The sequence below is a fragment of the Bos javanicus genome, chromosome 22 (assembly GCF_032452875.1).
Source record: "Bos javanicus breed banteng chromosome 22, ARS-OSU_banteng_1.0, whole genome shotgun sequence".
NCBI classification, from domain to species: Eukaryota; Metazoa; Chordata; class Mammalia; order Artiodactyla; family Bovidae; genus Bos; species Bos javanicus.
This window is the reverse complement of record NC_083889.1, coordinates 42,961,008-42,987,738: the sequence shown is the minus strand read 5'-3', so window position 1 is coordinate 42,987,738 and position 26,731 is coordinate 42,961,008. Positions and strand designations below refer to the sequence as shown.

The window sequence follows — 26,731 nt, the reverse complement described above, 5'->3', positions numbered from 1 at the left end:
CTCATGAATGTCTTTCAAAAGATATGCAGATATTCTTAAGGAAAAGACTAACCTGGCCAGAGAAAATTGAGTTAGTGTTTTTGAAGAGAATGTCTTGTCAAGCTAGCAAGACCATGTGTTTAATGAGGTGTGATACCTGGCAGAGAAAAAGACTGTGGTCTTTGAGTGTGATAGGTTGTGTCACACAGGCTGTGAGCGCTCAATCCTAAATTTCTTTTCTTGGATATGCTTTTTTAAAAAAGAAGATAATGCAAGGCTAGTGGTGCATATTAATAGCAGAAAGTCAGAAAGCACAGATAGGGAAAAATAAAATAAAATTTGCCCATAATTCCAAGTAACCTGAAGTATGGGCCAAAGTGTCATGTTCAATTGTTACTTCTCTAGAATTTTATTTTATTTTTGGCTGTGCCTTGTGTCTTGTGGGCTCTTAGTTCCCCGAACAGGAATTGAATCAAGGCCACAGTAATGAAAGCCCAGAATCCTAATGACTAGGCCCACCAAGGAACTCTCTTACATGATTATTTTTGAAAAAATAGATACTGTTCTAAAGCTTGATTTTTGTTGTTGTTAGTGGTATACCCATGAACATCTTTTGTTGTTAATAAATTCAGTATAATACATCATTATTACTGACTGCATAAAATTATCATTGGCCATACCTCATTCACTCAGCTAATCCACTAGACATGTGGATCACTTCTAGTTTTTTGCTCTTATTTTTTTAAAAAACGCCATGGTGAACAATTTTAGCTGAACATTTGTACCCATCCTTAGTTATTTTTATAAGATAACTAGAACTAATTAATAAGCAATTGTAGGGAGGTTTTTTTTTTTTTTTTTTTGAGACTATATAAGTAGCATGCTGCTGCTGCTGCTAAGTCACTTCAGTCGTGTCCAACTCTGTGCGACCCCATAGACGGCAGCCCACCAGGCTCCCCCGTCCCTGGGATTCTCCAGGCAAGAACACTGGAGTGGGTTGCCATTTCCTTCTCCAGTGCATGAAAGTGAAAAGTGAAAGAAGTTGCTCAGTTGTGTCCTACTCCTAGCGACCCCATGGACTGCAGCCCACCAGGCTCTTCCGTCCATGGGATTTTCCAGGCAAGAGTGCTGGAGTGGGGTGCCATTGCCTTCTCCGTCTTTATCAAACCCACTAGCTGTAGCATTCATAGAGGTTTTCTTTTATTTTTTTTTGAGATTTTCTGACTCCATCATTTCTCTTATATTTACTGGTTGTCATTCTACTATAAGGAAGAGCTTCATGTTCTCTTTTCTTTATTTATATCAGTATGAATTCCAAGGATTTTTATTTTATTCATTGGGTTTCATTTTGCGTTGATGAAAATGTTCTAAAATTAGACTGTGTGATAGTCACACAGCTCTGAATATATTGAAAACCATTGAGTTGTATACTTTAAACAGGTGAATTATATTGGGATGTGAATTGTATTTCAGTAAAGCCATGAAAATATCCACAACAATTGCTTTGTTGTGATGATCAGGAGGAACTTCATGATCAATTTTCTGTATTTCCCTGGGCACCCCCTTCCATCCCATTCCCATCCAATCCTCACACAATCCAGCTCCCAAGGGTTTAAATCTTCCTGGTACTCCTTTGAGCTCAAGGCCATTGTAATACTTGAAGTCAGTTGGTCCATGTATCCACAATTCCAGGTCACATGAGGACTTTTCTTTTAATCATTAAATAATTTGCCTTACTCCCCACCCTGCTTTGTTGACACCCATGTCCACCTCTCAGGAGGGCAGTGTCACTCAGACTGCACACTCCAGGGGGGACAGGAAGACGCATGCTCACTGCCCTGGAAAAGGCCACGGTGCTGAAAGATGCTGCCATTGCTTGTTTTCTGGCTGTCGTGCTCCCTGGCTTATCCCCAGACAGCAGTGTGGAGTGTTAGGCAGCACTGTGAGGGGAGACACATGTGTCCTGGTTCCCACTTGGCTGCTCTAGAATTTGGCTGTTTTTCTTTTTATTTATTTATTTTTTTTAACCAATTTACAGAGGGAGAATATTAAAACCACCTTTCCTGTCACCTGAACTGTGAGACCACGTTAAAGCAGATGCCTTCCCTTGGAGAGCTTAACTTCTAGCCACTTTGCTTAATCACTGTAGTTTACCTTACTTCTCTCATCTAAAAAATGATTTAGTAATTGATCATTTGATAACTTGAAAGTATCATGTGTTCAGGGAACATTCTGCGTTTACGTGCAATTAAACTACCAAGCTGGCACTTGATTCTGTATAACCAGATCCTGGATCTAAAAGGAACCTAGATGTTGATGCAGATTAAATGTGAATTTCCTTTTTTTTTTGTTTTCGCAGCACCCTTACATCTATCGTGTTACCTTTGCCACAGCTAACGAATCCTCAGCATTGCTAATTAGAATGTTTAATGAGAAAGGAACCTTGAAGGACCTGATCTACAAGGTACTGCTGGTGCAAGTTCCTGGTCATCAAGAAGTTCTCAAATCCCTTAAGAGCCTGTGATTGATACTTGAACCCTAAGCTTCTAGAAGCTAGGCCCTGAGGATTTAATTTTAATTTTATTTGGAATTTGAATTTATTTTAGCAATAGAAACTACCCAGTTTGGCTAAAGAGCATTCCTTTACGCACACGAGGAAAGGTTGAGCATTTCACGATTATATTCATTAGATTGTAGGCTGCTCTTAGGTCAGTTTTAAAGTTTAAATTTTTTTTTAAAGGAATACTGAGAAGCTTTACAAACTCGTACAAAAAGAGATCAAATTTGTGGTTAATAGAGGTAGGAGAGGATATTTAAGGGAAATTAGATGAAGACAGTTAAAAGAGTAAGATGGGTAAATACTAGAGGTGTAAAACACAACATAATAAATATCATTAACACTGCACGCTTGCTAAGTCACTTCAGTTGTGTCTGTTTCTGTGCTACCTTGTGGACTGTAGCCCACCAGGCTCTTTTGTTCATGAGATTCTCTAGGCAGGAATACTGGAGTGGGTTGCCATGCCTTCCTCCAGGGGATCTTTCCAACCCAGGGATCAAACCCATGTTTCTTATGTCTCCTGCAATGGCAGGCGGGTTCTTTACCAGTAGTTCCACCTGGGAAACCCATAATTAACACTGCTATGTGGTTTTTTTTTTTTTAAAAAAGCAATACTGAAGAATTCTAACAGTATACAAGACTTTGGGGTCTGCTAAAGTGAAGACCAGGCACATCTTCACTGGACTAGAAAAAGGCTGGAACCCTGGTCAGCCTCTTTCTATTAACTGTGCAGGCTGCTGTATTTAACAGTCCACGTCCTGCCAGCTGGACTCATCTGATGCCCCCAGCCCCTTAGTGTGTCCTGTCTGTTCTAGGAGGCCATGTGCGTGTAGAGTTCAACGTCTATACTGCCTTTTTATGTGCTCTTTGTTCCTTTCCAAAGGCAAAACCAAAAGACCCATTCCTGAAGAAGTACTGCAACCCTAAGAAGGTTCAAGGCCTTGAACTCCAGCAAATAAAAACATATGGGCGGCAAGTATTAGAGGTAAGAGGTATCTGACTTTTGTTTAAGTTGCATTGGAATTTCACCGAGCATCCCAGTATTCTTTTGGGAAAGTTTTCAGGCAATATTTAAAATAGTTGAAATTATCTGGTCACATACAAACTGGTGGCATTGTCATATTTTACCCCCAAAAGCAAATATTTGAGACTAAAGCAGTAATCTAGACCAACACAGTTCCAAAATCTTAGCTATTGGAAATTCCTAAATTACTGTGTGATTTTTAAGAACTTTATTGTGTGAATACCAAGTTTTGTATTATTTCTGGTTGATTTATCTTTGTGCCAAGATTCTTGCTTTTGTTATATCCTATACGTAACCACTGGCCCCCTTACAGAAGTAAAGCTAACGTGAAAAAGCCTTTCCCACATCACTCTCTAGAGCAGCATTCACCAAACTTCTTGGATTATGCAACCCTATCAGTGAAAATAATTTAAGCATAAACACTCCCATGTTATATATGTTTAATTTATATACATATATATTATATATATTCTATTAGTAATGTATTTTGTCCAGTATAAGTTAAGAAAGAATGAGATTAAAATCAAAACAGACAGGGGACTTCTTAGGTGATTCAGTGGTTAAGACTGTACTTCCAACTCAAGGGGTGGCAGGTTCGATCTCTGGTCCGGGAACTAAGATCCCACATGCCACACGGCATGGCCAAAAAGTTAAAAAATAAATAAATGAAAAACAAAAACCAGAAAAGCTGTAATACTTTTCTTCCGGTTCTCAACGGATCGTCCTGGGCACCTGCTTCCGCAGGGCACTGCTGTGGTTCCCAGGTCTTTTGCAGGGCTGCATCCAGGTGTCTCTGTCACTGGCTGAACCACTGTTTATGAAATGGCAACTGAAAAGTTTGCTTCTTTTTGTGGGAGGCTGTCATGTGTTTCTATTAATAAACAGCCAAATATATTCTGAGGTGAGACAGGACTAGAGATGTTTTCAGCTCAATCCTTCTTCCTGAATAATTGGCAGAAGCCCTGGCAGGATATCTTTATTCATCTGTGCGGGAGGATCTTTGCCCTGAAGAGAGCTGGGATGTGGTGCTTAGGTAGAGAAAGTGCTTACAGTAGAGGCTTTTGGCATCAGAGCTGTTAACCTGAGCAGATACAGGCTGCTTCTCTGTTCTTTGGAAATGAGGGAGCTTGGCTTGGATTGGCTTGGCGTGTCCACAGCTGGAAAGCACTCAGCGTCCGTCTCTTTTCCAAAGAAATGCACAGACATGTACTCTTTCTTTAGGAATCTCCCCGGTGACCGGTTTGGTCTTGTTTCAAAATATATTGACTGAAAAAGCAAAGTTTAAGTTTGTCTTGTGTCGAATGAGTTGGAGGGGAGTGTAACCACTACATACTTTTCCATAGGTCCTAAAGTTTTTACATGACAAGGGATTTCCTTATGGGCATCTTCACGCTTCCAACGTGATGCTGGATGGGGATACCTGCCGGCTGCTGGACCTGGAGAATTCCTTGTTGGGCCTTCCTTCCTTCTACCGATCGTATTTCTCACAGTTCAGGAAGATCAATGTAAGTTGATGAAAGTGGTGAAACAGCAGGCTTATTTTTAGGTGTAAATTATCCCTGCAGCAGGATGCATGATCTGTCCCGGTAAGAAATGTGTGCTAAGCAGGGTTGGGTATGGTTGAGGCAGGCAGGCCTGTTGGCCCTGTCTCTCCCACGGCACTGCTATATCTGAGAGGCTGATTGGGCAGGGCCAAGGAAGGGTAGAACCTCTGAGTGCACCATCGTGAAGGTAGGACCAAGACTTTTGCTCAAAACGATGCTTTGTGAGCTTTTACAAAAGGCCTCAAGTGGTCACTACCAGTTGTGGGTGGGGTTGCCCCTGGGCCATGTTTCTTAGTGGAAGCCCAGGGCTAGGGATTCACAAAGCCAAAGCCTTCTGCTGTCTTTTCTTCTGCAGACATTGGAGAGTGTGGACGTCCACTGCTTCGGCCACTTACTATATGAAATGACTTACGGACGACCGCCCGACTCAGTGCCTGTAGACTCCTTCCCTCCTGCACCATCCATGGCTGTGGGTCAGTATGGGGTTTGTAAGGGTCTCTGGGCCCTGGTCATGCTCGGAGCTTCTCATCCCCTTTTCCAGAGTCCAGGGAAGGTCCAGAGGAAGTTACTGTGCTCCATAGCCAGGAAGTCTTACCAGGAAGTAGAAGTTACGGAAGTAACTTCCTTAAATGTATTTCACTGAAAATTCAGATCGCTCATCTGTTTGTCAGGCTGTCTGAAATCTCAGGAGTCCTTCTGTAACATGCATCAGAATTTTGGAAGCAAGAGGATGTGAAGTATGGCTAGTGAGAGGTCGAAGCAGAAGCTAGGAGCAGACAACTTGCATCCAGTCTTGTGGACTCAGGCAGAGTCGGGAGGTATCCCAAGGCTGGAGGGTGACCTGCGAGGACAACCACAGGCTGGACACCCGGCAGAGGACAGCCCGCCAGGCCCAGATTAGGAAAGGCAGGCAGGAAACCCTGGATCCAGGAGTTCTCCCAGCATCACTGAGGGGCTCCTGTAGGAAGGAGGGATGTCAGGGCTGATGCAGAGTCACCCAGGGACCCTTTCCTCCCCCCAACAGCCAGCTCACAACCCCCTGGGGCGGGGGTGGCAGGGGGCAAGGCAGCTCTTGGAACATCACACCTTCCACGCGTTCGGGTCAACCTCCACCAGCGTCTTTTTTGTGTCGTGAGATGGTTCCGAGAACAGGCCCTGAGACTACTTTGGGTTGAGTTTGAACAGCTGAAATGGAACAAGTGACCTGCAAGTAAAAAAAAAAAAAAAAATCTGGCTGTTTTTGTAAATAAAGTATATGGGAGGATGTATATAGTTTGTATGCAAATATTATATACCAATTTGTATAAGAGACTTGAGCATCTGCAGATTTGGGTATATTTAGGGATGGAGAGGTTCCTGAACCAGTGTCCCGGGGAGACTGAGGGATGACTGTATGTAATAAACGATAGTTGTGAAAACTTGCTCCGTATGAAATGTCTTTTTCATTTGTGATAATTTTTTTTTTCCTGGTATAACCAAGTATTATATTAAGTTTAGAAGTTTGCCTCAGTTTCCTTGAATGTATCTCTTTACATAAAGTAAGAATTCATTTGGATATGTGAAGAATTAAATGTGTGTATTTGTGTGGGTAAAAAGCATAATGTTAATAATAGTTATTTCTGAGTGGTCAAATTATGAATGGAAAAAAAAATCTGGCTGCTTCTGTTTACACTGTCCAAGGTGTTGGATGGTGAGATACCAACAGTTGGCACTTCGTATGTTGGTTTTGACTAAAAGCAGGCAAGCAGAGACATGTCTTTCAAGTTCAGAATATTACTCATGTGTGGTGTTTACTTCTCTTTTATGAGAGCAAACACATTTATGAATGATATCTTGAGTCCTTCCTCCAATTATCTGTGCAATATACTTAGCTTTCTGTCAGCATGTGGTTCCTAAATCTTTTTTTTTTTTGAGTCATTGGGAGTTGTCAGCATTGCCAGCAGCCCCCCTTCCCCCTCCGCCCCCTGCCACCACGTATGCCATCTGTCTGTGCGTGAAGAGTTTTGACACTGTCCTGATGAGCCCACAGACAGTTGTTGAGAAGTGGTGTCAAACTTTTCATCACCAAGTGGGTTTGCCAGCATGTTCTGTGGAACTAAAACGTGTGTCTGTTCATTTTAAGTGGCCGTGTTGGAGTCCACGCTGTCTTGTGAAGCCTGTAAAAATGGCATGCCCACCGTCTCCCGGCTCTTGCAGATGCCGTAAGTCAATCCCACGCCTTGGCTGTAACCTTCCTAACCGTGTTGAGCCCCGGACCACTGGCCCAAGTGTCCAGGCCCAGTAGAGACTCATCTGCAGTCTCCGCAGAGCCTGGGTGGCCTGCTTGCCGGTGGTCACTTGCCACATGACATCCTGACCTTCCCTCGTGGCCCCTGCGCACCATAGTCTGACTGCTCTGTCTTCACACCCGTGTCGTCTTCACGTGTGTCTTCATGTGTGTCTCTCCCTGTCCACGCAGGCATTGTGTGTGTGGACACATGGCAGCCCCCCACTTGGGAAGTACTGAAGAGGGGCAGCCCTGTTTCCATTCATCGTGTGGCCCACAGCGGTGGCTGCTTCACTCGGCGCTGGTCGGGCAGGGTCTGGCCTCCAGGAGGGGGGCTGCCTGGCTTCGGCCTCACCTGCATGTGTTTATTCATTTCTTCACTGGGTAGCGTATGTCTGACATGTGCCAGGCCCTGTGCTGGGGCTTAGAGATGAATGGTCAACTGAGGCGGGTCAGATAGTGCTTTGGGGTCTTTTTTAAGGTGCATGTTCCGCTCCTTCACGGAAAGGCAGCAGGATGGTTCAGAAACATGTGTCTGAGTTTAGACAGACCTGGGTGTGGGCACAGCTTTAGCGCTTTCTCCAGGTGACCTTGGGCAGGTTTCCTAACCTCTGGAAGCTGAGTTTCCTCATCTATAAATGGGGATAATAATAGTCTCCACCTCAGAATGCTGGTGGGAGGATTTATTGGGATGATTCCTCGTACAGGCCCAGTTACTTAAGAAGTGCTTATTAAAAGGATAGTTAGGCAGAGTCTATTTTGTGCTCTGAGATGTACCCAGTGCTCTGTGAGCAGAGGTATTCGGGAAACAATTACATGAGGAAATGAGGCAGGACAAAAAAAGTACATACAACCCGAGTTCAGGGGAGGCGGTGATACTTCAGATTCCTGTGTCCCAGTGGGTCTGTTCCAGTCCGAGGCCCTGGGGAGGATGCGCTGTACAGAGCAGCCCGAGCCCCTGCCCCGTGAATGTGACTTTTCAGTGTTTCACTGACATTGGGGCATGCCTCTGTGAACCAGGCAGTCAGCAACAGTGCAAACGTGGGAAAATTATTCTAGTCATTTTCACTATTCACTTGTAGAACACATGCCTTTGTAGTTAGGAAACGGCCTCTATCCACGTCAGTTTACTTGGGTTTGTATTTGCACCCCCTGCTCCAAAGTGCTTACGTTTTCCTCCCAGCCTTCCAGTTCTAAAGCGAATCCAATTTTTTTTTTTCCTTCACTTAAGTCTTTCTACCCTGTGGGCTTCAGCCTGGGATAGCATTTGGCGAGGTGTGAATTCTGCTCAGTTAAAAATGTGTTGTCTGGGAAGTAAGTGGACCCCTTGGCCTCGAAGGGGAGGGTTTTGTTTCTACCTCTAGGCCGCCCAGGGAGCGCTGTGGGGAAACGCTAACCCTGTCTCTTCTACTTGAGATGTAGTTACCCTTTTTCAAAAGCGGCGTAAGGAGAGACTTACGCCGAACCATTTGGGCAGTGCCCAAACAACCATTTAGTCAGAACAGTTCAGAATTCCTCACACTATTCTTTTTAATAGCATACTTTCAAGGAGAGAATTGATATTCTCCAAAAGCTGCTATTTCTTCTTAAGAGAGCATGAGAAGCACTACTTATCCTTAAAAGAAGATTATTTTCTCTTGTTGGATTCCAATCAAAACAATTCCTTTTTACTTACTCACACATTTTTATTATATTGAGCTCTAGAATAAATTTTATCCTCCTCTGGGACCAAAAAAAAAAAAGGAAAATCAATCATTCTGTTTAGAAATATCTGCTGCATATATTAATTGCAGTATAATATAAATAATGGGTTCTGTGGTGGGTGGCTGAGGGGTAAAGAATCTGCCTGCAGTCCTGGGGCCCCAGGTTTGGAAGGAAATGGCAACCCACTCCAGTATTTTTGCCTGGGAAATCTCATGGACTGAGGAGCCTGCTGGGCTGCAGTCCATGAGGCCACAGAGCTGGGACAAGTCTGAGTGACTAACACTTTGACTTTTCATAACCATAATAAGTAACTTGCAAATTTCTTTTCAAAATGTGAATTAATTTACATGAGAAGACTGTTGCCACTCAGTGGGGAAGTCACCTTCCCTACAAAGCTGACCCAGCCCTCCTGCTGAGCTCGGAAATAACGGGGAGTTGGGGTTTCTGGAGGTCACTGTGGGTGGCCTGGAAACTCCTTTGAGTTTATTGATAAACCTGAGGTGGTAGGTTGGACCGGGGCTGGGGGCAATGTGGGGGTTGGGGGGGACTTGATGGGCTAAAAATGTCTCATTCTGCTCTGGTTCTGTTCTGAAAGTACACCTTGCTTAAGAAAGATATTTCTGTTTCTTTTCTTTACAGATTATTCAGTGATGTTCTGCTTACAACTTCCGAAAAGCCACAGTTTAAGGTAAAACAAATTATATCATTTCTTGGTTTGTGTCATGAATGTTTTCTTAGAAAGTTAGTTTTTTATTCAATAAAGAGAAGATACAATATTTATAATAGATGTGGAGTGGGAAAACACATACTTAAGAGTGTTTTTATTGATTTTGGGGGACCTAAGTGAGGACAATAGCTGGGGAACAGCCTCTCTCACAGCTCTAAGGAACGACTGTGAAGAGGCAGGGGAGCAGCCAGAATATGTATGAACTTTTTGCTGGAAAAACCACTTGTAGTCAAGCATAAAAAGATTGCTGCTAATCACAAAAGACAAACATCTCTAGTTAATGATTTTAATCGCTTTTTTTGGTATGAAAGATGCAGGAATCTGGGGTCATTGAAAATTTTCCTTAGGTGTGCATCTTAACTCTCTAGGGTCTGCTTTCCTGTTTTTCTCCACCCTGAGTTCTTATACCCCCCAACCCCCAGGGGTGGGCAGTTGCAGTGGGTTGCAGCTTAATCCTTGAGGAAGAGGAATGGCCAGCAACATTTTTCATTTTACATAAAGAAAAATTGAAAAGAATCTAAATGTTTTACAATCTTGAAGTAGTTTAATAATTTACAGTACATGGATTGAGTGTGTTTTATCTAATGAAAGTGAAATTTACGAAGACATTCTAGTAGCATGGAAAGTGATTATTATTTGGGCTAAGGGAGGAAAGCAGAATATAAAATACAGTGTGTAGGGACTTCCCTGACAGTCCATCGGTTATGGGTCTGCACTTCCAATGCAGGGGCACAGGTTCGATCCCTGGCTAGGAAATTAAGATCCCACATGCTGTGTGGTATGGCCAAAACAAAAATAGTGTGAAAAAATACTTCTGTCTAGAATAAGGACTGGAAGCAAGTATCCTGGGAAGTAGCCATGCTATGCAGTGTTGTGGAAACAGCAGGAGATTTAGAGCTCCCCAAAACCAAGTTGATGCCTTATTTGCTTTGGTGATAGCCTCTAATCACCTCCCAAAGGTTCCATGACATTTGACTCTTTGGACCAGGTCGGTTTTTACTGCTGGGGCTGCACTGTGCATTGTGGGATGTTGAGCAGCACCCTGGCCTGTGACCCCACTAGAGGGGAGTGGTACTCCTTTTCCACCTCCACATTGTGTGGCAATCAAAACTGCCTCCAGACGTTACCAGCTGTCCCCTATAGAGGGGAGGAGGGCAAGATCACCCCCATTTGAAAGCCACTGATGTATGGGCAAAGACCTGTTCTGTGGGTCTATGTTTACTCGTGTAGAGTTGGTGAGTAAAACCTGACAGCTGTCAGTGGACAACTGAGGTGATCCAGAATACCTAGTACAGGGCTGGGCCCCCCTCAGCGCTCACTTTTAGCATTGTTTTGGATAGTAGGGTGTTGCGAGTATGCTCAGTCATGTCCGACTCTTTGTAGCCATTTGGACTGGAGCTCTCTAGACCCCTCTGTCCATGGGATTTCCAAGGCAAGAATACTGGAGTGGGTTGCCTCTTCCTTCTCCAGGGGATCTTCCTGACCCAGGAATTGAGGCTGCGTCTCTTGCATTGCAGGCAGATTCTTTACCACTGAGCCAAAGGAAAACCTTTGGGTGGTAGAATGAAGGGTAATTCTCTTTCTCCTTTCTACAGTCCCCCCAAACCCATAATCTTACAATGAAATTAAATTTACTGGGAAAAAAGAAAGAAAACACCAAACAAGGTGGTGTCTGAAGACTTTATAGGCAAGGGAGAGGCTTTCTGCTGTCCTATTTTGCCAGTTAGAAGGGGCTTCCCTGGTGGCTCAGATGGTAAAGAATCCACCTATAGTGCAGGAGACCTGGATTTGATCCCTGAGTTGGGAAGATCCCCTGAAGGAGGGCATGGCTACCCACTCTAGTATTCTTGCCTGAAAAATCCCCATAGACAGAGGAGCCTGGTGGGCTAGTCCATGGGATTGCAAATAGTCAGACATGACTGAGTGACTACGAATAGCACACAGCAGAAAGAATAGCTTCTTTGGATCTGAAGTTGGAGCGAAGGAAAAACTTTGGAATTCATGTCTTTTTTACTGAAGCTCTTCCGGAAATGCATTCAGCCTTGTAATATACTCTCCTCAAGTCTAGTAGTCCAGCCCAGGGGTTATCATTAGCCCTTGTTCTTCCCCCAAGCTAGAGAGTCTGTGGCAAAGATACTGTGATCTTAAAAACCATGTTAATCTCTTGTGTGTCTGTTTTCTTTCTGGAAATATATACAAGAGACTGGTGATGTTGGTTGTCTCCATGGAGGGGGACTAGGTGGGATGCTTTTTTCTGTGGATATACCCTTTTTATGCCTACTGAGTTTTGAACCATATCACTGCATAGTACCTACTCAAAGCTTTTTTAAAGTTAAATTTTTAGAAGAATTTGTTGTTCTTGTTCAGTAGCTAAGTCATGTCTGACTCTTGCAACCCCATGGACTGCAGTATGCCAGGTTCCTCTGTCCTTCACTATCTCCAGGAGTTTGCTCAAATTCATGTTCACTGAGTTGGTGGTACCAACCAACCATCTTATCCTCTGTTGCCCACTTTTCTTCCTGACCTCAATCTTTCCCAGCGTCAGGGTCTTTTCCAGTAAATCACCTCTTTGCATCAGGTGGCCAAAGTATTGGGAGCTTTAGCTTCAACATCAGTCCTTCCAATGAATATTCAGGTTTGACTTCTTTTAGGATTGACTGGTTTGATCTTGCAGTCCAAACGACTCTCAAGGTCTTCAGCACTGCAATTTGAAAGCATCAGTTCTCTGGCACTCAGCCGTCTTTATTGTCCAACTCTCATATCCGTACATGACTACTGGAAAAACCATGGCTTTGACTATATAGACCTTTGTTGGCAAAGTGATGTCTCTGCTTTTTACTATACTGTCTAGGTTTGTCATAGCTTTCCTTCCAAAGAGCAGGTGTCTTTTAATTTCCTGGCTGCAGTCACCATCCACAGTGCTTCGGAGCCCAATAAAAAAAATCTGCCACTGCTTTAAACTTTTCCTCTTGTATTTACCATAAAGTGATGGGACAGGATGCCATGATCTTAGTTTTTTGAATGTTGAATTTTAAGCCAGCTTTTTCATTATCCTTTTTCACTCTCATCAAGAGGCTCTTTAGTTCCTCTTCATTTTTGCCATTGGAGTGGTATCCACATATCTGAGATTGTTGATATTTCTTTTGGCAGTCTTGATTCCAGCTTGTGTTTCATCCAGCCTGGCATTTCACATGATGTACTCTGCATGTAAGTTAAAATAAGCAGGGTAACACTGTACAGCTTTGTTGTACTCCTTTCCCAATTTTGAACCAGTCCATTGTTTTGTGTCTTGTTCTAACTCTTGCTCCTTGACCCCCATATAGGTTTGTCAGGATTCAGGTAAGATGGACTGGTATTCTCATCTCTTTAAGAATTTTCCACATTTGTTGTGATCCACACAGTCAAAGGCTTTAGTGTAGTCAATGAAGCAGAAGCAGATGTTTTTCTGGCATTCCCTTGCTTTTTCTATAATCCAACAAATGTTGGCAATTTGATCTCTGGTTCCCTTGCCTTTTCTAAACCCAGCTTGTACATCTGGAAGTTCTCGGTTCATGTACTGCTAACACCTAGCTTGAAGGATTTTGAGAATAACCTTACTGGCATGTGAAATGAGCACAGTTGTGCAGTACTTTGAACATTCTTGGGCATTGCCCTCCTTTGGGATTGGAATGAAAACTGACCTTTTCCAGTCCTGTAGCCAACGCTGAGTTTTCCAAATTTGCTTGCATATTGAGTGCAGCACTTTCAAGCATCACCTTCTAGGTTGTCTCTTTGTTCCATAGGTCCGTCTTTATGCCAGTATCACACTCTTTTCTGTAGCTTTACAATAGGTTTTTGATATAAATTTATTTATTTGCAATAGATTTTTGAAATCAGGGAGTGTGAGGCCTTAGGTTCCAACCTTCAAGATCGTTTAGGTAATTTGGGATCCCTTGAGAATTGACACACTTGAAATTATCCATCATGTTTATGTGTTCATTTAGTAATATACTTCTTGCTGAAAAATGCTAATGAGGTGAGTGGGTTGGGATAGCAAGAGTGGGCAGGATAGGAGTGAAGTGGACGGCTTGTAAGTGATTTCCTTCCAGGAATCCTCCTTGATGAGCAGCCATTTCTTCATTCAAACCATGACTTGAGAGAACCTCCAGCCAGTTTCCTCTGTAGATTATGTACTTTCTCTTTTTTCAGATCCCCACAAAGTTAAAAGAGGCATTGAGAATTGCCAAAGAATGTATAGAAAAGAGACTGATTGAAGAACAGAAACAGGTAAACAGCTAATAGTTCCTCTTTGTCTTTTGGTGTTTTAGCATCCCCATCCTCTGCTGTGGTGATCACAGTGATTTACTTTTAACAGATCGTTCATTCCATAAACATGTCTTGCGTACTTGCTCTGGACCGGGCTCTGTGTTCAGTGCTGTGAGACAACTGAACACTTCACAGTCCTACCTGCAGAGAGCTCAGCCTGTGGCAGAAACAAACGTGTTCACAAAGGATGGTCACTCTTTATGACTGGGCAGACTGGGTGGTTGGGGGGTCATACATGTTTCATACTCTGATGGTTCTGGGGGCCACACTCATTTTCTCTGAGAGGGAAAGGCATGTAAGGACCTGGGGGTGCACAGGGAACAGTCTTCATCTGCTGGCATACTCTTCTCCCCGACATCCAGACCCAGTGTGGAGGCAGACAGGCTGAGCACGGAAAGCGTTTTCATCCAGATAATTTGATTTGGCGAAACATGGTAGAAATTTTCATTAGTGTAGGATATGCTTACATTTGTGGTGAACTGTGGTCTCTTAAAGATCCACCAGCATCGAAGACTGACGAGAGCTCAGTCTCATCATGGATCTGAAGAAGAAAGGAAAAGGAGGAAGATTTTAGCTCGAAAGGTAAGCCTGATGTCTCTGTGAATTCTTTCTTGTGAATGCTTGACTCCACGTGAAGAAAGTTCTAGGTCAATGACGTGCATTTAGTTCATGACAGATCTCTGTGCTATATCTTTCTGAAAGCTTAAACTTTACAGATGGCTGGTTAGCTGCTTCTCAACAAAAACCATATAATAGTGTCAGCAGAGAAACGGACCATAGAGTTTCCTGGCTTGCTGGCCTGATGATGGCCTTACTGTAATTGTGGGGAAGGGTTGGCCTGAGATTGTAAACTCAGCATTCTTGGTTTTTATTTCTCCCTTTAGTTTTGGCTTGTGGCTTCTTCACTGTTATGAGGCCCAATATGACCTTGTGTGTAGCTAGTTTATAACTCTGTGCCTAGAAAATGTTTTTATTCCGGTATGTTCATTCTTTGCTTCCTCCCCCCTTTCTTTTTTTTTTAAAGAAGTCAAAACGATCTGCTGTTGAAAATAATGAAGAGCATTCAGCAAAATACAGCAACTCCAATAATTCAGGTAACTGATTATAGGTTATAGTGGGGCCTGGGTCCCAAAGATTAGTACCAGGAGTCTAGGTTCTTGGGTTCTTCTACTATATATAGCACAGGGAACTGTGCCGAGTGCTTTGTAGCAGCCTGGGTGGGAGGGGAGATTGGGGGAGAATGGCGTATGTATGGCTGAGTCCCTTTGCTGTCCGCCTGAAGCTTTTATAACATTGTTAATTTGGCTATACCCCAATATAAAATAAGTTAAAAAAAAAAAAAAAAGAGTTCCTGGGTTCTACTAGGTGGTGTGGTGACAATTACAGAAAACAAAAGAACTCTGTTCCCAGGGAGGAGTTGCCATAGCATTGAAAGTCTCACAGGACTCTTGTACTAGAAGGGACTTCAGAGCTTAACGGGCAACGAGCCTCTTCACCGATCACAGGACTCGATCTGTCAAAGATGAGCATCAGCCCTGGAATAAAACCCCACCCAGTAATGCAGTGCAAGGCCTCCTGCTTATCAGGAGAGGCTACACTAACTGAAATGGCCCTAAAGCCTGCCCTCCGCTCTTTCCCCACGTGGCAGAAGGGCACGCCCTCCTCCATTAAGGAGAGGTCTTCCCAGTGTGCGGGGATCGCAAAAGGAACATTCCAGAAGGGCGAGCAAGGCACAGAGAGCACTGTCCCTGCCCCACCCAGCTGGCTTTGGGCCTTCATGTCCCCATCTCTGGAGATCAGATCAAGGGACCCCCTGGGACCTTGCAGTTGTTCTGCCTTTTGAGTCTGTGAAGTGGAGTTCCACATGGAGAAGGGAAGGTTTCATCCTCATAGGTGCAGCTTTGGCTCAGCCCTGGAGGCCAAAGGAAGGGGATTTTTTTTGTTTTTTTTAGGTTGAGGGATAGTTGCACATACTTCCAGTCAGGATAAGGACCCAGTAGAGACAGAAAACCTGAAGATGCAAAAGAGAGAGTGATTGTTGAGGGAGGCAAGGTGAGAGGGTGCTGGAAGGCCACAGAGTTAGGATCAAGAGCCCAGCTGTCAGTCTCAGCCTTGGAGAAAACCCATGCATCCTTTCCTGGTGTCAGGAGCAAGTGGAGTAGGTGAAGAGGCAGAGGCATTTGAAGTAGAAGGGAGAGAGGAAATTAAGGGTGTTCACAGACCATGCCTTCTCAGACCTTTTCAGGGAAGTCAGTGAGGAAGACATCTGCCAGGGGCAAGAGAAGAAGTGAGGGGTGTGCTAGACCTAAAGGCTGGGCTGGCCGCCGCCAGAGGATGCAGACTGTGTAGGTAGAGCTGGAGCTAGAAGAGTTGGGGTGGGAGAAGATTCTAGACTCCGGGAGGGTGGAAACTATGCTAGCACCACTGCTTGGAGAGTCAAGCCAGAGAAGGGCTCAGGGGGAGCTAGCAGGGAGGAGAAGGAGCCCCTGAAGGTCCGTGTGAGGACCAGGGCTGGCTCCCTGGGGATGGAGGCTGGGAGAGGAGGAAGGGGCTGGAGGCTATTGTGGCTGGTGCATAATTTCAGAGTTGGAGGTCTGTTTTCTCATGGTTGATGGAATGGACATGAGCCAGTCATTTTCATCATTAGCCTGAGACTCGAGTCTTCAGTCAGCCTGTCACACTGGCAGACACTCTGTCTGATGTCTGCTTCTTTATAAAGTGGAGAAAGCCTGGCTCAGTGTCTCCACCTGCCTGCTTGCAGGGCTCTATGCCAGATACATAGGGGCTTCCCTCATAGCTCAGTTGGTAAAGAATCCACCTGCAATGCAGGAGACCCTGGTTCAATTCCTGGGTCAGGAAGATCTGCTGGAGAAGGGCTAGGATACCCACTCCAGTATTCTTGGGCTTCCCTTGTGGCTCAGCTGGTAAAGAATCTGCCTGCAATGTGGGAGACCTGGGTGCGATCCCTGGGTTGGGAAGATCCCCTAGAAAAGGGAAAGGCTCCCCAGTCCAGTATTCTGGCCTGGGGAATCCCATGGGCTGTATAGTCCTTGGGGTTGCAAAGAGTCGGACACGACTGAGTGACTTTCACTTCACTTCACTTATGCCAGATGCAGCCAGGTGGGAGGCTAAGGACTCCAAGACACCACCTCAAGGAATTTAGGAAAGCCAGGAAGCTGTTGATAGAAATATAGATCATCTCCAGATCCCACTGAGTCACAAATGCAAACCTTCTCCCCTTTAAAACCCATGTTAGCACTATAAGCAGTGTCCTATCACAGTGGGCTGGATTTTGCCATCTTTTTCAGTAAAACACCTCCCATGTTTTATAGGAGATGAGAGAATATTGCAAATAGTGGAAAGGGATTCAGCCGGGGGGGAGGGATGGTTTAATTAGGACATTTCTCCTTGTGCTCAGTGTCTGTGATGTGGATGATGGGAGAGCTGGTGGTAGGATGCGCCCCCAGGGCAGGTGGTGGCCTCAAAGGGGCGAGGTCTCAGTTACCTGCAGGGAGCTCTGATAGTCCTTCGCTAGGACATCCATGTGAGGGAAGGGGCTTGTGTGGGCTATTCTATTTGTTCACTGGGCTACTTCCAGGTTTAAGTCAGGAGGGTGTATTCTGGGGATTTCTGAGCAGTGGAAGTGATGCTGGGGAATTTGGGAATATTTGAAATATAACAATGTTACTAGGTCCAGGAAAAGCATACAACTTATGGGAATATGCACCTTATTTTGTAAATAAGGGTATTTGCTGAACTTCAGGTAAGAAAAAGCCTGGGAAATCCACACACTGAGGAGGCTGATCCTATCCAGTTTGGTGTGCCTGCTGGTAAAACGGCACTCCACAGGGAGCATTGCCGGGTGGATGCGCTGGAGAACTCTGGCTTCCTTTGAGGAGGCCTCCACCAGAGTGCCCTGCGCCCCTCTGTCACCTGTTCTGCTGTGGCTCTCTCATTTGTCGTTCATTACCCCGGGATAGGGGTTGGGTCCACAAGAGAGGCTATAGCTAATTGCATAAACTGTTGGATGGCACAAAGCTGATTTCAAACCAGGCAGGCTGTGGGGAGCAGTGGGAGGCAGCGAGGCCTGGGGAAGGAGACGTGCCCTGCACTGCGGTGGACGCCTGCAGTCATGGGTCCAGTCCCTGCACTCTGTCCCACCTGCCTTTTCCCACCAGGTCCACACGTGAGCCAAGTGCAGAGGTTCAGACAGTGGTGGGTCCCAGCTCAGGCCACATTCCAGATGTCTTTCTTTGGTCCCCATGAGGGTTTTCTCTGTTTTCTCTCTTAGCAGGATCTGGGGCCAGCTCACCTCTCACATCCCCGTCCTCGCCGACTCCACCCTCCACAGCAGGTCAGTGACAAGGCAGAGTGACCTGCTTGCCTCCCCTTCTGCACCAGTGGGGAGAAGTGTGGGGCTCTTGCTCTTCGTACCTTGGCTCAGACATTTGAGGTGTTAGAAGGGACCATCCTCCTCCAGAGAAACCAGTCGGGGTGCAGATCAGCAGTGTCACTTGGGAGAAATGAGGGTCTCGATTTCCAAACTCAGATTTCAAGGGGAACGAAATAGTTGGTTTTAGGGCCACTCACCTACCCCCTACCTCCAGCTCGCTCTCTTTGCTGTAAAGCCTCATGCAGGCTCCTTAGATCAGACCCTGTCTTGGTATAGGCTCAGGCTGAACAAAACAACTGTGCTGCTGCCCAGAGGCCCTATCCTGCCAGGACTCTCTCCTCAGGGAGCCCAGCCACACTGCTGGCTTTGTCACAGAGCGCAACTGGTGAAATGCCCGCCTAGGAGTGAAATACCCACGGAGCTTCTGATTTCCTGATAACCATCTGTGCTCTGTTCTGCTCTGCATTTCATCATCTGACTACTTTTCTGTGGCTAGCCAACCTTTGTTTCACTTTTCTGACTTAAATCAGGTTTCTTGGAGTCTTTTGAAAAAATGTAAAGAGTACCCCCCCACCCCCCCCCCCCCCCCCAACCCCAGGGAATAACCTCTAAATGTGTGCAGTGGCCTCATAACGCTATCTTTTTTCTTTTTTTTGGAACTAATATCTCTCTCCTAACTACTTTGCAAGCCCCATAAAAATGCTTTGGGGTACCAGAATCTCCTTTCAACTCCTTAACTGAACCAGATGTTCTAGATGTCAGAGGAACTGGTTCTACCACTCAGAGCTTGCTGGCTGTGTTTGGAGGAGTCTCTGCAGCCATTGGAAGGGAGAGTGGGCTGGGGTTGATTTATGAGTTGACAATACCATACTCATTAAAGCTTAAAGTGGTGCCTAGCAGCTTACAAGAGCATTACCCAACCCCTCTCAAATGCTTCTAACAGACCTTCCAAAAAGAAAAAAATAAAAAGATGACCATCAAATGTAAGGGGACTGGTTTGAAGGGCTTACATCTGGCTGTCGGGTGTCTTGATCATGGAGGCTGGTTACTGGTGGTTTGTTGTGGAGTGTTCTGGGGCTAGGGTTTATTTTAATAAAAGTGCTTGTCTCATGGAGACGTAATATCCTATTTCCTATCTGACTTTGTCAGCAGATTTTACAAGAAGGCCCCCACATATTGATCCATATAGAAAGTAGACTTCTTCTCTGTCTTTTGTAGAGGTGACCTCTATAGGCTGATCAGAAATTTTTGGAGAGCCACTGCCCACGATCATGTTGAACCATTTTCTAGATGAGAGGATGGATATTGATTTCACACTGCTTAGACATATTAAGGAAATAGGAGAGAACTAGTAGTGAGAATCCATGAAGCCTCCTTTGAGAAGTGAGGTGTCTGCTTAGAAGTGCAGACCACCTTGCTGTGTGCATTCGAGGTGGGCAGTTACCTGCCAGTTCTCATTTTTAAATACCTTGGAGAATTCAGTCCATTTGGATTATTTTCGATGAATCCTCTAATCTGAGTTCTCAGTTGAGTTCTCAGTTCTGATACAGTAGCTGGTTTGCATGAAATGAGGCAACTTTTAGAATGAGAAGAAAAAGAGGAGTCTTTTGTAATTAGAATCAGTGTTGGAATAAACTTCATCTGAGGTGAGAGGGAACAGTTGGGAATATAGTTCCATGTCCTGAAGGGTAGTCACAAGTATTCAGAGGGAAACACGTGTGAGGCCCCAAGCACAATGCCTGGCAGAGATGAGAGGTGCCCAGCAGGTGTTGGCTGTCTCTTTTCCTCTATGTTCTTTAATGTTTTATTGATGAAATGATTGACTCAGCCCCAGAGACTATACTCTGACCTCTGCTGGGCATTTATCATTAATGCGACTCATAAAAATAATAACTGGCATTTGCCTATCAACCTAGCATTTAAGGCCCCAAGCAAGCCACCCACAGGGAGTTTATTCATTCAGCTACTTTCGATGCATTTATCCAGAGCCTGAAGTATGCTTGGCACTGTGCTAATAAGTCCTGGGTCACAGAGATGAGCACGCAGACAAGGCCCAACTGAGTGGCCTGGCTTTGCCAGCACCTCTCAGGAGCTCCAAAATGATAGATACTGATCAGGCAAATGCTTTCCTCAGGTCCCGTCCATGGTAACTTCCTCCCCCAATAGTTCTTCTTAAATAGAGAATCTCCTCCTGAAAAAAACTACCAACAAAGCAGCATCTCGAACTTCTGTACTGTACAGGGCCGCACAGGTGGTACCGTCATGCTACCGTTCCCATGGGAAGTGCTCCACCAATGCTGGGGAAGATGGAGAAACTCTATACGCAAAAACAAGACTGGGAGCTGACTGTGGCTCACATCGTGAACTCCTTACTGCGAAATTCAGACAAATTGAAGAAAGTAGAGAAACTAGACCTAAATCAAGTCCTTTACAATTTTACAGTGGAAGTGAGAAATAGATGCAAGGGATTGGATCTGATAGACAGGGTGCCTGAAAAACTATGGACGGAGGTTCGTGACATTATACAGGCGGCAATGATCAAGACCATCCCCAACAAAAAGAAATGCAAAAAGGCAAAATGGTTGTCTGAGGAGGCCTTACAAATAGCTGAGAAAAGGAGAAAAGCTAAAGGCAAAGGAGAAAAAGGAAAGATACATCCATCTGAATGCAGACTTCCAAAGAGTAGCAGAAAAAGATAAGCCTTCCTAAGTGATCAATGCAAAAAATAGAGGAAAACAATAGAATGGGAAAGACTAGAGATCTCTTGAAGAAAATTAGAGATACCAAGGGAACATTTCAGGCAAAGATGGGCTGTATATTGTTACCCTGCTTATTTAACTTATACGCAGAGTACATCATGCGAAATGCTGGGCTGGATGAAACGCGCTGGGATCAAGATTGCTGGGAGAAATATCAATAACCTCAGATACGCAGATGATACCACCCTTATGGCAGAAAGTGAAGAGGAACTAAAGAGCCTCTTGATGAAAGTGAAAGAGGAGAGTGAAAAAGCTGGGTTAAAACTCAACATTTAAAAAACTAAAATCATGGCATCTGGTCCCATCACTTCATGACAAATAGATGGGGAAACAGTGGAAACAGTGAACAGACTTTATTTTCTTGGGCTCCAAAATCACTGCAGATGGTGATTGCAGCCATGAAATTAAAAGACACTTGCTTCTTGGAAGAAAAGCTATGACCAACCTAGACAGCGTATTAAAAAGCAGGCACTTTGTTACTTTGCTGACAAAGGTCTGTCTAGTCAAAGCTATGGTTTTTCCAGTGGTCATGTATGGATGTGAGAGTTGGACCATAAAAAAGCTGATCATCGAAGAATTGATGCTTTTGAACTGTGGTGTTGGAGAAGACTCTTGAGAGTCCTTTGCAAGGAGATTTAACCTGTCCATCCTAAAGGAAATCAGTCCTGAATATTCATTGGAAGGGCTGATGCCGAAGCTGAAGCTCCAATACTTTGGCCACCTGATGCAAAGAACTGACTCATTGGAAAAGACCCTGATGCTGGGCAAGATTGAAGGTGGGAGGAGAAGGGGACAACAGAAGATGAGATGGTTGGATGGCATCACCGACCCGATGGACATGCGTTTGAGCGAGCTCTGGGAGTTGGTGATGGACAGGGAAGCCTGGCGTGCTGCAGTCCATGGGTCACAGAGAGTCATACATGACTGAGCGAGTGAACTGAACTGGACTGGGTGAGGGCAAGGCTTTCAGCCTGCTTGCCGCCTGGGCAGCCCTTACTTAGACTGGTCCTTTCCCTTTCAGGACAGGCGGCCAGGCTTCTCACTGGGCTCATCTCTCTTGCCGCCTCTCTGCACTCTACCTGTCTTATTGCTGGAATCACAATTTATTCCAATTTATGTCTTTACTTCTAGGCCACATTTATGCCGTATCTGGAAACTAAGTCAAGCATAGTATTAATATCTTCTGGCTTTATAATATGCCATTTTCTCAAGAAATGAAGGAAAAGTCTTCATTTTCAAGGGCTAACTTTGAAAAGGAATTCCTGCTGAAGGTAGCATCTCAAACACAGCTCCATCTGGGAGCCCTTGAGATCTACATCTTGGCCTGCAGAACGTAAACTTGAGGGTCACCACTCTGTAGTTCTAGATAGAACCTTGGAGAAGACACTTGACCTCCCTGGGCTTCAGATTTCAAAATCAAGTGAGGCCCCATAGGGCTCCTGGGCATGGAGCCCCTGTTGTCCCTTGTTTCTTGTAGGCAGGACACCAGCCTGCATGACCTTCCCGGAGTTTCAAAGGGTAGAGTTGCTAATCAAGGGAGGAGCATCCAGAAACCTGCTGAGACGAGATTAACCCCTGCACACACCTAAATCTTGTCAGGGACCCCACCCTTAGACTCTTGTTACAAAACCCCTTACCAAATCCCCTGGGGGTAGAGATACATAGCTTTTCAAGGCAGGAGCCCTCTGTGTTACCTGTGCCTGGCAAACTAATAAGGCTGTCCTTTTCCGCTTTCACCCAGAGAGGTTTGATTTAGTTTGATTTAGCTTGGGCGTACAGAGAGGCAGAGCTTTCACATCAGCTTTCCGATTGTAAACAAAGATAGCAACAATGCCTGTCTAGTGGATTTACTCTGAGGATCCAGAGAGTCCCAGGCCTAAGAGGCTAGAACAGCACCTGATACACAGTCCGTCCTCAGGGCACTGTGAGTTACTGGGAGGCCTTGAATAAGTCGATTTCTGGGTTTGGGTTGTTGTTGTTTATTTGCTCAGGCACGTCTGACTCTTTTTTGACCCCATGGACTGCAGCCCGCCAGGCTTCTCTGTGCGGGGGATTTCTCAGGCAAAAATAATGGAGTGGGTAGCCATTTCCTTCTCCAGGGAATCTTCCCGACCCAGGGACTGAACCCTAGTCTCCTTCTTGACAGGAGGATTCTTTTGGATTAAAAAGGCAAAAGGGAGAGGGTTAGAGGAGCCCATCTCAGTTCTTTCTAATCAAGTATCCTCTAAACCCACTGTTTGCTGGAAAATAACATCATTTATACCAGTGGCTCAGCGGGTAAACAATCCTCCTGTAATGAAGGAGATACAGGAGACATGGGTTGGATCCCTGGGTCAGGAAGGTCCCCTGAAGACGGAAATGGCAACCCAGTCCAGTATTCTTGCCTGGGGAATTCCATGCACAGAGGCGCCTGGCAGGCTACAGTCCGTGGGGTCATAAAGACACAGCTGAGCATACACACACCTACATAAACTCACTGTGGACCCACCCCTGGCAGTTTGCTCAGCAATAGATCAGTTGAGGCAAGATCAGTTTGACAGCATTGACTTTCTTCCTGAAATCATCAGTTTTAAAAGCATTTGTGGTAACTAAGGGTGGTTTTAAGCTCAGTTACTTTCAGGACAGGGCAGAAGAGACAGGTGTTTCTAAGCAAAGGAGTCTTACTCTCCTGAGTCCTTTCCAGCATTTGTGTAAGGACTGGGGCCTCTCCTGTTTCTCTCTGAACCTCCCTGCCCTGGGCCTTTTCTTGAAATCCTTACCAGATTGATGGGAGAAAGAGTAGAAAGATTTCCTTAAGTTTGTTGGTAGTTCTATTGGGTAGGGTGGAATTCTCTCAAGCCTTTTTTTTTTTTCCCCCAGTGAGAACATTCCTAGCACTTTCTTTTTTCTAAAGGATAGGTTTCCTGCCTCTAGAAGGCCATTCTTTCAAGAACTTTGAGATACTTTATTCTGACTGGTTTCTGGGTCAGTGTCACCAGCTAGTGTTTACAGTCTGTGTTCATGGAGCTGAGTGGTTTAGAAGGTCCTGATTTACATGCAGATATTTGCTCCTACTCTCCCTTTGGGAGGAGACAGGCCTGCTGTCTTGCTATTGTGTGTGTGTGTGTTTTTAAAAAGATTTGCAAAAAAACCCCAAAAGATTTGCAACAGAGTATAAAGAGTATTTGGGGAAATCTTAGGTAAGCAGGAAACCCAAATTATTATTGTTGTTAATAATCATATTTCACATGTTTTGAGTGCTTATTTTGTCATAGGCACTGTTCTAGGAGATTTATAGTTACTGTTTTATTTAATCCTCATGAATACCTTCCTATCCAAGGAGCAGGGATTGTACTTCTAGCTCCATTTCACAGACAAAGACACTGAGGCTCTAGTGGACCTTGACTAAGGTCACACAGTGGGAGGTACTGGAGCCAGGACTCAGTCTTGGTTTCTGCCCCTGTTCATCTCCCTGGTTTCTCCTGAGCACCTGCTCTCTTGGTGCACTGCAGGGCCTGTGCTGCTAAAAGCTGTGCTTGGCTGGTTTGGTAGGAGCCCTGAAAGTAGCCCCAGGCTTGGGACGTAGCTCCACCACTTGCTGGGTGACCTTGCACAAGTAATTTCCATTCTTTGAAGCTGTCTTTTAAGAGAATTCCTGGTCTTTATGAGGTAGATAATGTACACAGGGCTTGATAAGCAAGAAAGTACTGTGAAGTTAAGCTGTGAATACCTTGCAAGAGAATTTAGCCCTTCTTGCTTGCAGTTTATCATTTTTAAGCAATAATTTTGAAGAGGGAGAGCTGGCAGTTTGTAGAAGGCTGGTCTGTGAGAGTGACTGAAAAGAGGGAAGTTTCATGAGTGCAGGACTGGAGGAAGAGGCAAAGCGGGGCCTTGTGAGCACAGAAAGACTGAGAACTTGAGTAACAAGAAGGAAGATTTAGGACAAATAAGACACAAGCTATGATGTGTAAAATAAGCTACCAGGATATACTGTACAACACAGGGCATATAGCCAAAATTTTATAATAGCTGTAAGTGGAGTATAGCCTTTAAAAATTCTGAATCACTATATTGTATTCCTGTAACTTATATAATATTGTACATCAACTATACTTCAGTAAAACAAATAAGGTACAAGAAAAGGGAGAGATTCTTTTAGAATGTTGCAGCTCCCAGGATTTATCTAGCCACATCAAAGTCTGAAACCCACTCTAGGCTCAAAATAGACATATGTGGCCCTAAAAATTGCCTTTTTCTCAAAACCACATAAAGCAGTTTCCATGTGGGGGATGACCAGGTCTGTCTGTGGTGCTTCTTTGCACAATGTGTTGGTTCTGCTCTGCTGCCTGCCTGCAGCCCTCCTCCCTGCCTCCAAGCCCAGTGTATGAGCTCCTTTCCTGGGTCCTCAGTTGCTGGAGTGTGGTGGGCAGGCAGTGGCCCTAGCATCCTCCTGAGCTGCCCCAGGTCAGTGGTCAGCCTGCTGCACCCCACATGGGCCTCTGACCGGCCCCTTCTCAGAGGAAGGGATTCTCCTTTAGGCGAGGGAGGAGGTTGGTTCATTCAGAAGTCAGGGATTCACTGTCAGGGAAAAGGTTATCTTTCACAATTAACCTGGAATCTAGTCAGTTAAAAGGAGACAAGAAAAAAAATGTGTCCTGTTTTTTTTTTTTTTTTTCCGGCATGATCTTTGGTCCCCTGGCAGTGAAAGTGTCAAGTCTTAATCCCTGGACTGCCAGGGAATTCTTTCCCCTCGCCCTTTTTAAAAATAGTTTTCTAGTCTTAAGTAGATGCTGATGCCAAAGGTAAAACTCCGGCCACCTGATGCAAAGAACTGACTTACTGGAAAAGACCCTGATGCTGGGGAAGACTGAGGGCAAGAGGAGAAGGGGGCGGCAGAGGATAAGATGGTTAGATAACATCACTGACTCAGTGGACATGAATTTGAGCAAACTCAAGAGGATGGTGAAGGACAGGAAAGCGTGGTGTGCTGCAGTCCATGGGGTCACAAAGAGTCGAACATGACTTAGTAACTGAACCACGAGCAAGTCTTAAGTAAGCTACTTCTGCTCACTCTCCTGTTTAGCCTCTGGATCTAAGCACCTTCAGGGAAGGGGCCCCATGTTCCTGCCCAGGTTAGACTTCCCCATGCTTTTGCTCTTTCCAGCTTTAAAAAGACACATCCCTATTTTAGACTGTAGAAGACTTGTGTGGAAAAGTGATCAGTTCTCATTGTTCTCCCTTCTTCATAAACTGGTCTTATTTAAGTAATAGAACTAGGTACACTCCCAGGACCCATTCCACTTTTCAGGGGAGATAAAACCATGTGGGTCTTCTGAATAGCACCTAACTGGTTCAGAAGAAAGAAAAAGAATGAAGAGAAAAGTGACTCATCAGTTACTCTGTTAGTATTAATATGTTTGCCATGTTCTTAAGAGGATCACTGTCGTATTTACAAACCGTGCTTCTTGTGATTCACTTAAATATACCCTAGTTT

At 44.8% G+C, this 26,731-nt stretch overlaps 1 protein-coding gene across 13 annotated transcripts in view; it reads left to right on the top strand.

Annotated features, from left to right (window-relative positions):
- Positions 1 to 26,731, top strand: part of PXK (PX domain containing serine/threonine kinase like) — an 88,241-nt gene that overhangs the window by 55,942 nt on the left and 5,568 nt on the right. For 5 of the 13 annotated variants that reach the window (XM_061397413.1, XM_061397419.1, XM_061397417.1 and 2 more), the window contains exons 8-17: positions 2,339 to 2,443; positions 3,420 to 3,521; positions 4,904 to 5,065; positions 5,460 to 5,577; positions 7,227 to 7,305; positions 9,714 to 9,762; positions 13,990 to 14,067; positions 14,602 to 14,688; positions 15,131 to 15,200; positions 18,398 to 18,460. In XM_061397413.1, coding sequence (XP_061253397.1) covers positions 2,339 to 2,443; positions 3,420 to 3,521; positions 4,904 to 5,065; positions 5,460 to 5,577; positions 7,227 to 7,305; positions 9,714 to 9,762; positions 13,990 to 14,067; positions 14,602 to 14,688; positions 15,131 to 15,200; positions 18,398 to 18,460 — 913 coding nt within the window. Of the gene's footprint in view, positions 1 to 2,338; positions 2,444 to 3,419; positions 3,522 to 4,903; positions 5,066 to 5,459; positions 5,578 to 7,226; positions 7,306 to 9,713; positions 9,763 to 13,989; positions 14,068 to 14,601; positions 14,689 to 15,130; positions 15,201 to 18,397; positions 18,461 to 20,740; positions 25,913 to 26,731 lie in introns of those variants that run through there. The other 8 variants (XM_061397414.1, XM_061397422.1, XM_061397421.1 and 5 more) reach the window with 5 other exon arrangements.